General features: G+C 39.2%; 1 protein-coding gene and 2 long non-coding RNA genes across 3 annotated transcripts; 2 read left to right on the forward strand and 1 right to left on the reverse strand.

Moving 5' to 3' along the window:
• Positions 1-3,326: 3,326 nt before the first annotated feature.
• Positions 3,327-4,245, reverse strand: LOC135336752 (uncharacterized). The gene is made up of 3 exons (XM_064532631.1): positions 4,181-4,245; positions 3,830-4,134; positions 3,327-3,757 (listed from the first exon to the last, which is right to left on the reverse strand). Exons 1-3 carry the CDS (start codon positions 4,243-4,245, stop codon positions 3,375-3,377), a joined length of 753 nt encoding a protein of 250 aa, XP_064388701.1. The 3' UTR covers positions 3,327-3,374.
• Positions 4,246-5,239: 994 nt separating this feature from the next.
• On the forward strand, positions 5,240-6,667 carry LOC135352289 (uncharacterized). The gene is made up of 4 exons (XR_010399723.1): positions 5,240-5,797; positions 5,841-6,048; positions 6,282-6,355; positions 6,451-6,667. It is a non-coding gene; the product is annotated as an uncharacterized LOC135352289 (long non-coding RNA).
• A 58-nt stretch (positions 6,668-6,725) lies between these two features.
• Positions 6,726-10,358, forward strand: LOC135352280 (uncharacterized). Its single transcript, XR_010399714.1, has 6 exons — positions 6,726-6,802; positions 6,876-7,006; positions 7,305-7,479; positions 8,730-8,870; positions 8,928-8,993; positions 9,081-10,358. It is a non-coding gene; the product is annotated as an uncharacterized LOC135352280 (long non-coding RNA).
• The last annotated feature ends 614 nt before the right edge of the window (positions 10,359-10,972 follow it).

Below are 10,972 nucleotides of genomic sequence, written 5' to 3' on the forward strand. Positions count from 1 at the left end.
GGAGGTCAGCAACGAACCCTGACCTCTTGTTAATTTTCGTCAATCAATGTCATGTTTCTGGTTTGGGAATTACCACTACTGAGGGAGGGAGTTGATTATTGTGAACCCCATTTCCTGTTAATTACAACTACACCATGCAATAAAACCACAAAGTGTGGCTATTAGTAAAGTCATCTGAAATTATGCATGTTTATGCATCCATCAAAATCTTGAATCTTGAATGAATAATCTTGAATGCTCTTCAATGAAAATTGCACATCTTGAATGAATGTATTGTGATCTGAATGAAAATGTAACATTTAAATTTTGAAACAAACGGCCCACCATATACAAATTGGTTTAATTGGATGCAGGAGCGCAAAGAAATATTATACAGTTGTTCAACTGACTGACATGCATGCACTAAGAAGAGAATTTTACTGGTATACTTATACGTTATGTGCATGCATGTGTATATATAATTATGCATGCATGTATAAATTATACTAACCCTAACCCTCACCCTATATACATGTTATTTATTGATACACGACAATAAAATTATATTTTATTAGCACTACATGTATATAATAATACACTGACTTTGCTATATTCATTACGATCAATCGATAATCGCATGAATAAAGAATATATAATTATGATGTGATTAAATGATTTACTGCCAGAAAAAAGAGTTGAAATCAACATAATGCATGCACATGCGCATGCTGAAACGCAAAACAGATTCTATATAATTATATATAGTCAGTCGTATTTTGAATTATTAAGTTTCATTAGTCAATGCTTGAAAGAACATTTCCATTTCCTTTTGAGTACGTACCCTTTTATACATTTCTTATGAAACCACCTTGGACAAAAGTCACACCCCACCCACTTGGCTTCTTGACCATCTATAAATGGTTCTTTACATACATGGCACCTCGACTCGTCAATCTTAGTGCGTTTTCTTTTTGACTTGGGCTGGTGATCATCCTCCAAGGCTGTAATTGTTAAACACCCTTGAAGTTTGTTTGCAGCTTGTACCAAGGGATCTGTAGGTGGTCGTACACGCTTCCTTCTTGCTGACCATTTTGCTCTGGTTTGCTTCACAATGAGTTTGGACTGGGTGTCAGAATCTAGAGTATCCTCTACCCGGAGAGGATTTGTTTGATCAACAATGAGTTTGGTGGACTGGGCGTCAGAATCTAGAGGACTCGTTTGCTTAACAACAATGAGTTTGGACTGGGCATCAGAATCTAGAGTATCCTTTACCCGGAGAGGACTCGTTTGCTCAACAATGAGTTTGGACTGGGCGTCAGAATCTAGAGTATCCTTTACCCGGAGAGGACTCGTTTGCTCAACAATGAGTTTGGACTGGGCGTCAGAATCTAGAGTATCCTTTACCCGGAGAGGACTCGTTTGCTCAACAATGAGTTTGGACTGGGCGTCACAATCTAGAGTATCCTTTACCCGGAGAGGACTCGTTTGCTCAACAATGAGTTTGGACTGGACGTCAGAATCTAGAGTATCTTCTACCCGGAGAGAACTTGCTTGCTCATCATTAATGGTGAATGAGTTGCCTGCTTCTGGTCGGCGAGGCGTATGATGGTGTACGTCCTGTTTGCGAATAATAATTATGTGCAGGAGTGTCGGGTGGAGTAAGGACGACAGAGTCCAACTCTTGTTCTGTATATGGAGACACATTTTTTTGATTACATATAATGCTTATACATGAGTCATTTTAAAATTAAAAAAGACGCACATGCATGCATAAACATTCACCCCTTGCGTTAAGCTTCATCGCACAGCGGCAAAACAACTTTTACCGTAATTACATATAATTATAATCTTGAATCTATATACAGCATATGCAACGACAGTGTTTTTGTCGCCTTCTACAACTTTCAAGTAAGTAGTAACTCATTAGCAGTTCAAGCAGTCCATGAAAGTGTATAATAATAGCTCGCTCACACGCTGCACACATGCAAAGTGTGTATTGTTATACTTAAGTCACCACTGATTGTCATTTTATTATCTATATTTGTACAATACATATCTCGTGCACGTCAGGTGACAGTGTCAGCCACATGTTATAATTATAAAAAGTGCATGAAGTGAATACAAATCTAAATAGCAAGCCGGTACGTAGACAGCTATACTGGAGATCTATTTAGGCCATTACACAGGGTAATAATAATGCTAATGCATATAGATCTGCATCATGCATGTATTATAATTTACCTTCTACTTTGGCCTCCACGATGTCAAAAAATTCCTGGGGTACATCTGAATGGGGAGCGATCATGCAGGAATGGCCTACACCATTCTCTCGTGTGATTTTTGTTCCTTCATTCTTCTCGGCCAGAAAATACTGGGTGCCAGTTGTCTTCACATTCGCACGTCTCCTAAGCTTTTTCCTAATCCCACTTTCCTCTTCGTGCGGTATTTCCTTAAGGTCTAAGCCTTTCAAGAATTGCTTGAGTAGTACGGCAACTCCAATTTGCTTTCTTCGTTCGTCACCAATAAAATAAGAGCATTTGGGGTTGATCACTCTCAGAATCTATCAAATGTGTTTTTTCAATATGATAAATATAATAATAATTATACGTATACTGCGGCATAAAAGTTCACGGTCATGAATTGACGTCATGCATGCATGATTATAATACCTCAGAAATGGATGAAGCTCTGGCATATGCCACCAAGTCATTTCCAAGGTTACTGCAGTGACTGAACTCTGAAATTTCTTTATTCCCGGCACAAGTATATCGTCAAACCAAGAAATCAGACTATCTCCATCAACTATGTCACTCATCCCGGATATCTGCACATACATAAATGCATGTGTAAAGTGTATATATCATGCTGCATGCATGTATATAATTATATAGCAAAAAGTAGAAGTGCATGATTTTGCAGCGTATGCATATACAGGCAATCATGATTATGGGCTGATTCCAAAAATAAAACAAACCTCCAGAGCAGAAGCCAGAAGAAGACTGTATTCAATCACTGCTCTGGAGTCAAGGTTGGGTAACATCTCCTTAATGTGTGCTTGAATATTCTTGAGCTTTGTGGGCTGCATACAAGCCACATTGTACCCAATCCTCACAACGGCTGGTCCGGCTGCTGGTGCCAATGAGAAAATCTCATTTATTGCCTCTGTCGACTGGAGATTGTACTCAAGGTGATGAGGAAACATTACAATTCTTCCTTTGCATACCACCCTATATAGAGTGTGGGGGAGCACGGGTGTAGCAACTTAAGGCAATAATTATTATAGGAAGGCTCTGCATAGCAAGGCGCGCTGACTACATAATTATAACCATGCAATAGTTAGCTTTTATTAAATGCCGATTAGCAACTACGTACGTAAACTGTATAATACTATAGGTTTATAAGATTATATACCTCTTGTCCATTGAAGCTAGAGCATCCAAAATGTGCACATTGGCTGTTACTAGAGGAGACACACGACAAGAGCCACTTGACAGTGCATTACCAGTTGTATTACCACCGAAGACTGTCAGCAGGATCTTCATAACTTGCTCTGCCGTGTCAGGGTCGTCAAAACACCATGGCATACCACCATGAAGCAACTTCCGTAAGAGAGCATCACTGATGGAAGAGAAACGAGCATGTCTGACTCCTAGTGCAGCTAGACAGAGCTCCACACTCTTGGTTTTACCACGGTTTACTTCTCCCACAACCATTGTGACACCAAAACTCCCGTAAGTTGCTTGTAGCTTCTCATAAAACAACGAGGAAGCCACAGAGCCTATAAAAAAGGTAATGGATGACATGCAGTCACATGCGTGCAGTTATAGGATGGACATTAATATTAACTAACCTAACACAAAGACAGCAGAGTAGAAATTGCTCTGAGTCAGCTCACGCAGGCCACCTAACAGTACATCCAATGGCCTATCAGGAGTAGGGATGGTAGGGAGTGTCTTGTAAAACTGTACCCCGCTTGGAACTACTCCTTCTTTCTTGATTACACTCTCGACCCATACGTAAGTGCATTCTCGAAGTGGTATGATCTCACCGTCCTCTTTCACATGGACATAAGGACTGAGAACAATAATCTCACTATCAGGCTGCCTTCCTAGTGCAACAATTGCTTTTCTGATTCTTCGAGAATAGTCAGGGTCACTAAAATTATATTTCATTAGATATAATGTACATGGATAAATCTCACTTTTCGAAGTCCACAAGCTTGTTCCAGAAGATGTCAGTGAGCTGACTGCTTTTAAGCTTAGACATTAAGAAATTTCTCGGGAACAGCACTGCCCAACTCTTTAGCAATGTTAAAGCTTTTTTGGTGGGTTTTATGCCAGGGAAGAAAACAAACCCTATAAAACAGTAAAACACAATTCATAGTAATTTAATAGTCACCATGCATGCAATCACTAACCCCTTGTCGTCTGTTCCAGAGGCCTTCACCTCCACAATGAAGCCACTGTAATCTGTGTTGTCATCACTTTCAAAAGGTGACGAAACTCTGCAAACGAACTTGAAAGTAAAGTTTGTCAGGGGAGTAAATATGTCGCCTGTTTTCAGATAGCCAATGGCATTGTTTTGCTCTGTGAATTCTGCACAAAAACAGTCTATAATTGTATACATAATTATATGGTTTTACCAAGGAAATTACATGTAATTGTCACATGCAATTCCTGCTAATATACATGCATGTTTTGGAAAAATATTTTCACAAAATAGATCTAATATCTCGGCAAAAGGCTGTCTGTTCAGAGACAGGCATGCATGCAAGGGATAATGATGCCAGTATACAATCTAAAAGTCATTCCAAATGGCTGTACATTCATGCAGTTGACTAACCTGGTGATGAGTGCTCCATGCTTGCCAGAGGTCAACTTGCACTTGTTTCTTGCTTGTCTGAGGCACACTGATGCTAGATAGCAGCTACTATTGACAGCAAAGACATGATAGACTTCTCTCTTAGATTTACCATGCAGGTCTCCGGTATGTGGCAAGTCAGCGCGCCATACACCTCAGTCCACCAATGATAATGCTCATATTTGACCGCAATGACGAAATCAGTGCGCCTTACAGTACTGGAACCATACACTGGAAGCAGAGTAGAGGACACAAACCACCAGTAACTGGACACCTTGTCCACCAATGATAATGCTTATACTTTACCACAATGGCGCGCCTTACAGTAGGTTATTGTACTGGAATAGAATATTCTACACAACTAGATCTGGACACCACCTTGACATACCTCACCCACAAAAATCACAATTAATGCTGATTCATCTTGCAACTGCTAGAATATAGGCTATAGTTCATGCCAAGGTTTAGCTAATCAAAGTTTATAGCATACACAGTCACTTATAGCTACAGAGATATGGATGCTAAGAAGAAGAGAAAACTGCCAAAGAATTTAACTGAAGCATCAAAACAGGCTAGGGCATACCTTATGTCATCAAGCAAGATTACTGAAGCTTGTGAATTGTTCAAGACTATTGAGCTGCCTGCATCTTCAAAAGACATATCTGAGCATGATATCGCTACGTACCTGGTGGGACGATATGGTATCAACAAGATAGCACGGATATGTTCCGTGCTTTCTGGATTTCTGAAGACACTAAACACCTTCCATGTATCCAAGTACATAGCAAAAGTCACAGATATGGATGATGCACACTTGCTAGCCTCTTTCATTACGATTCATTGTCCACACCTAATAGCCACATTCACATCTAACCATCCATCACCAACTCTGTTAGCTCCTCCAGTGTGTAACTGCTTTGAATGCCAACGTCAATTGACTTCAAATCATGACTGTGAAGTAAGTAATAAAATATGCACTTTGGTTTTATAAACTTCTCCAGGTCACCCTTTACACATTATCTGGTGTGAAGAAATTGCCGAAAGTCACTCTTATAGGTGTCAGCCATGTGGTTTGACTTATAACTATGCGATGTGGGGGAGAAAACAAACCTCTGGCTTTCAATACTATCAGAGCCAGCAAAATTTAATTGAAGTTTATGACACCGTTTTCTTCACTCGGCCTCTCCTAGAATTTCAGTGCTCCCTTGCGTAAGTACATTATGTATAATGCACTGTATATATAATTATATATAGCGCGGAATTTTGGGTTGACTGCTTACCGGAATCACTCCCATGCAGGTTACGCTTTCTATCTTTGCACCTAACTGCTATATTATACCTCAAAAACAGTGAAAATTAAGCCCCTCGGCTATGTATATGGTATTATTATATTATAACAGTCATTGCAATCATTTGCTCCTATCAAGTTTATCACTCCGCAGGAACCACTCATGGGTTTCCTTCCAGGGTTTTAGTGAAACATACAATGACACTCATTCTCTCAACAAGGACCAATGTTTTATGCTATAATTATAATTATATTAATGTATATAAATTCAATTATATACACATGGCTTGCATCCGCATTAATTTTACTTCTTGTTAATTCAGCCATGACAGAAAAGATTGCAGCAGATGCATTCTACAATGGAGAGATTGAGAATGAAATTAGGTTTCTTGTACTAGCAACCAATCCTACTTTTTCCCTAAGTCATTTCACCTTCAAACGAGACAGTGACAGAGAGGAAACAATGGAAATGATTGAAACAATTTGCTCATGCAGTATATACCCTCACTGTGAAACTGACTGCACTGCTGTTTGCAAGAAAAGAGGAAAGTTTTTCTACTCATAATAATAATAATATATACATTGCTATTATCATTATAATATAGGTTGTGGCACTCTGTGGGTTACTGACGGATTTGGAAACTTGTTTTTCCACATTGCATGCACAGACTGAAGGTAAATGCACAAAAATTATCATCCAAGTCCTGCAACATACATTCAGTATTATTTTTATTGTCATCGTTCACAGTATGTTGTGCACCTATCCGCCGGTGCCTGGAAAAGCTTTTTGTCAGGATCACTGCCAGTATTTGGAGTCACAGGTACCACCAGTACCAACAGATCTCAGGAGTTTTTTGAAGCACTGCAAAGTTCAAAATGGTGAAATAATTACAATAATTATACACCATTATACTGAATAGTCGTATGCATGATGTGCTACAAAATAATATTACTGCATGTATATACACACTGGAACTTGTATACTATAATTATTAATCCCGTATCACATCCAGTCCAGTAATATTGCTGATATACTTTGTTGAGTATATAATTATAATTGCTATGTTATAGTTATAACACGGGCACAAGGGATGTATGGAATATATTGCACTGGGATTGGCTTTGTTCACTCGATGTCAGGAACGGAAGTTAAATTTAACCACAACCACACCCCTAGAATTCTTCAGCAGTTGCACTGGGACTGGGCACAACAATATTATGGAGGAGTAGTGGATGATGTTGAATGCCTCCTAGGGCTGCACAGCTCTACTGTACTATGAGTACCAGGACTTCAGTGAGCAAGGTGCAGGTGCAGGTGCATGGACGATGAACAGACTCACATTGTTACCAAAGTAAGTAATGACAGTAAGTTAAGAACATGTATCGTTACCATATTCACCCGAATTACCGGGACACAAAAAAATTATTACGGCTTGCAGTGTCCCTTGGAATAGAGCAAGAAAAATTACGTTAAAGTTGAAGTGTCCCTTGTATTAGGGTGTCCCGTAGTAATTAGAACGAATATTTCCCCATTTAAGGTACGTACACGGCCTCGATTCCAGGCCGAGGCTAGCTCTGCAGCTAAAATGTCTTTCGCAGTTTAGAAGCTGTGTACGCGGGTTCCATGTCTACAAAGTGATGTCTTCAACCGTCAGTGACATATTACGGTGCCAGAGAGTAGAATCCAGAGAGTTTCTAAGAGTTAGTTGAGTGTCTATCGAGCTGACGTTAGGGGCATGCTCTTTTTCGTTCTAATTAGATCGGGACATCTAAAAATATTTACATTTCCTGTTGTTCTTTAATATAGAGTGAAAAAAATTACGTAAGTCCGAAGTGTCCCTTAGAATAGAGTGTCCCGGTAATTCAGGTGAATACGGTTAACGGTGTTTTGGAATTTTTCATTTGATGGCATCCCACTGATTTATTGTTTTGAGCATTCAAAAGCAGTAGTTATGCCTCGAGGCGTAGCCGCACGAGGGTTACGGTAAAGCTGACTGTGTGTGTCTGTCTGTGTGTCTGTTCCAGCTGTAACTGCTCAGTAGCTATTTTTTTTTGGAACTTACAAACACACCCCTTATTCCTGGATGTAATGCGCATGCAGAAATCAATTTTCTTTGTTGAGGTCCTGGTAAGACAAACCAACCTTTTCGATAACTCTTTTTAGACTGCTTGTTATAGATATACTACTTTCTGTGATTGAATTCTGTCTTCAATACTTATCACTGCATGTCTATGCCTTTGACAAAGGTTTGCTCCCACTGTTTGGCTACAGGCCATTTAAGACGATCAATTAACTGTGGACACCCCTTTCTTGTGAAACAATCAAAGCACATTGCAAAGTATTTACCTCTTCTATAACACTCTAATATACTGTTGAGCGAAAGCAAAAACATGGCGAGAGGCATTAGCAAGCGCACGCTTGCAACACTCGTTTGATCAGCAGTACTTTAAGGGACCAACTTCTATAGTCAAACACGTCTCCAAGGTACACGCGTACGCAAAGTGGGCTGTCCAGCACACATTCATGTACATGTTATTACCTTCCATCAGTTATTAATATAAGTTATTACCTTCCATTATTTGGTGTTTCCATTGAACCCAGCAACCATTCACTCGGATCTAAGAAACAAAGGCAACAAAGTTTGCAGCTCTAAAGCAAGTACTCTTGGGAAAGAAAGTGGAGACAATAAAATGTAGTAACATAATGTTCAAGAGATTATCACGGATAAAGGCACTAAGACAGGTATGTCGTCACTTTTCAAACATAATTATTATAATTAATTTCCTTATACATTTGTAGGCTAAGGAGAAATTACTGGAAGAAAACGCTCCTGCTGAGTCCATCTATAATCTCAGCCACAAAGCAGTAAATTTTTTGTTTCACTACACGCTTTAATGAATGTACCTGCATGTAAATGCATGAGATATATAAATGATTGATTATGGCAAACAGGGAGAAAGAGGTACAACGAATACTCTGAGAAGATTGTCTTGGTTACAAGATGCCTGCATTGTGCCGGTGAGTATCAACGATTAAGTTGCGTATTAACTGTTTAAACACAGTTTCTATATAATTATAATTATGTTGACAGCATTGTTTTTTGCGTATACTGCCCCCAACAGCATGACTGTCTTTGCATGTTTGACACAAACCACAATCTTCTTTTACATTCAGAGCATTCGTTGCACCTCTTTTTCTCCTCTTTTCTCCCTGTTTGAATCAGAAATCAGAAAGTACGTATGTACATTCATAACGTGTAGTGAAAGAAATCTGCTTTGTGGATGAGACTAGATGAAGCGTTTTATTCCATTAATTTTTCCTAGCCTACAAAATGTATCAAAGAATGCATGTATCAAGTATTATGTTTGAAATGTGACGACATAATACATGCATGTCTTAGTGCCTTATCATGTCTCCGAGAGTATCGTATATGTTACTACATTTTGTTGTCTCCACTTCTCTGCATATCAAAACATTGCAATGTGAAATGTCAAATTAAAATTGTTACCGCCCACTCAATAATTGTGATGTTTTCGTGTCATAACTTGTCATATTTGTCATTTCCTCTTCATAATAAATAATAAAAGTACTGCAGTGTAATTAGCAAACAAGGTAGCATAGATTCAAGTTAGCATCTGTACCTTTCTTCTGCAGACCAAATTATACCTTAATCTTGGTTTCTCACTCAAAATACAATGAAAAAGATAATAAACTAAGTCTGTAATCAGTTATCAGTGTCACTGTTCGGACTTTCATCCAGTCCATCAAGTCTACCAGCTATTCTCTCCATTCATAATTACTCTACTCATCATCATATCCAATATGTGTATGTTAACTATCTCTTGATGGATCGTCAGTGTCGGTAAATCCCACCAGGAGAGAGTTTTTCAGGGGCTTTCTTCAGTTCCTGGGCACTGTCTTTGCTTTGCCTTGCTTGTCTTGGAAACTTGACATCAGCTCTATGTTACAGTAGTATACCTTGGCTGTTACTTGGGCTGATCTGTCATCCTCAGTAGGTATACAGTAGTCTAGCTGGCACAATAAACTTTAGCTAGCTCTACTTACATGCACTTATGCAAAATTAACGCTGCTTAATTAAACAGATTGTTCTAAGTTTCTGAGCTATCACTTACGTTTTGTGTTCACCTAGTAGATATATATCTAGATATATCTATACTCATTTATTTACTCATTTATACAACAACAGTTCAATGTTCACTTTGTAGTAAATGTCATGGTGTTCAATTATTGGAATTATTACTGATAACTAGATTGGACAATTGGTGATGACTACCCACTACTTGACTAGTGGTAGTCTACAGCGCATAGTTTAAGGATCAAGACATAATTATATGTTATAGTTATAACACGGGCACGAGGGATGGATGGAATATATTGCACTGAAGCACGAGGGCGCCAGCCCCGAGGGCTGAGTGCAATATATGCCATGCAGCCCGAGTGCACGTGTTATAACTAGTTTATATCCCGAGGGCATAGCAACATAACACTGTCCTAGTAACACAATATAAACAGCACAAAAAAAGACAGAGACAACTCTAGACACAGCTCCATCTCTTCTCTCTTCTAGACGCCAGTATCTGCAGCGTATAAGATTGGCATGACCGACAAATGGCTTGACACAAAATTGTTGGAGTTTCAACTGAAATCTGCAAAACAGCCCCACCCCACTTCTGGTGCTGCAAAACAGCCCCGCCCCACTTACTGCTGCAAAGAAACAGCCCCACCCCACTACTCAGTGAATACATGGTATTAGCTGCTGGTCTACGCTCGGCCTCATAACCAAGCCAAGAAAGCTCGCTTCTACACTGCTGCAAAACAGCTCA

This window comes from Halichondria panicea, chromosome 1, assembly GCF_963675165.1.
Source record: "Halichondria panicea chromosome 1, odHalPani1.1, whole genome shotgun sequence".
NCBI classification, from domain to species: Eukaryota; Metazoa; Porifera; class Demospongiae; order Suberitida; family Halichondriidae; genus Halichondria; species Halichondria panicea.

Bases quoted from the DNA above. Each gene is read 5' to 3' on its own strand.
- LOC135336752 (XM_064532631.1), bottom strand. From the start codon at position 4,245: ATGTCTAAGCTTAAAAGCAGTCAGCTCACTGACATCTTCTGGAACAAG. The intron at 4,135-4,180 runs GTGAGATTTATC...ATATAATTTTAG, and splicing joins AAGCTTGTGGACTTCGAAAA to TGACCCTGACTATTCTCGAA. The intron at 3,758-3,829 runs GTTAGTTAATAT...CCTTTTTTATAG, and splicing joins CTCTGCTGTCTTTGTGTTAG to GCTCTGTGGCTTCCTCGTTG.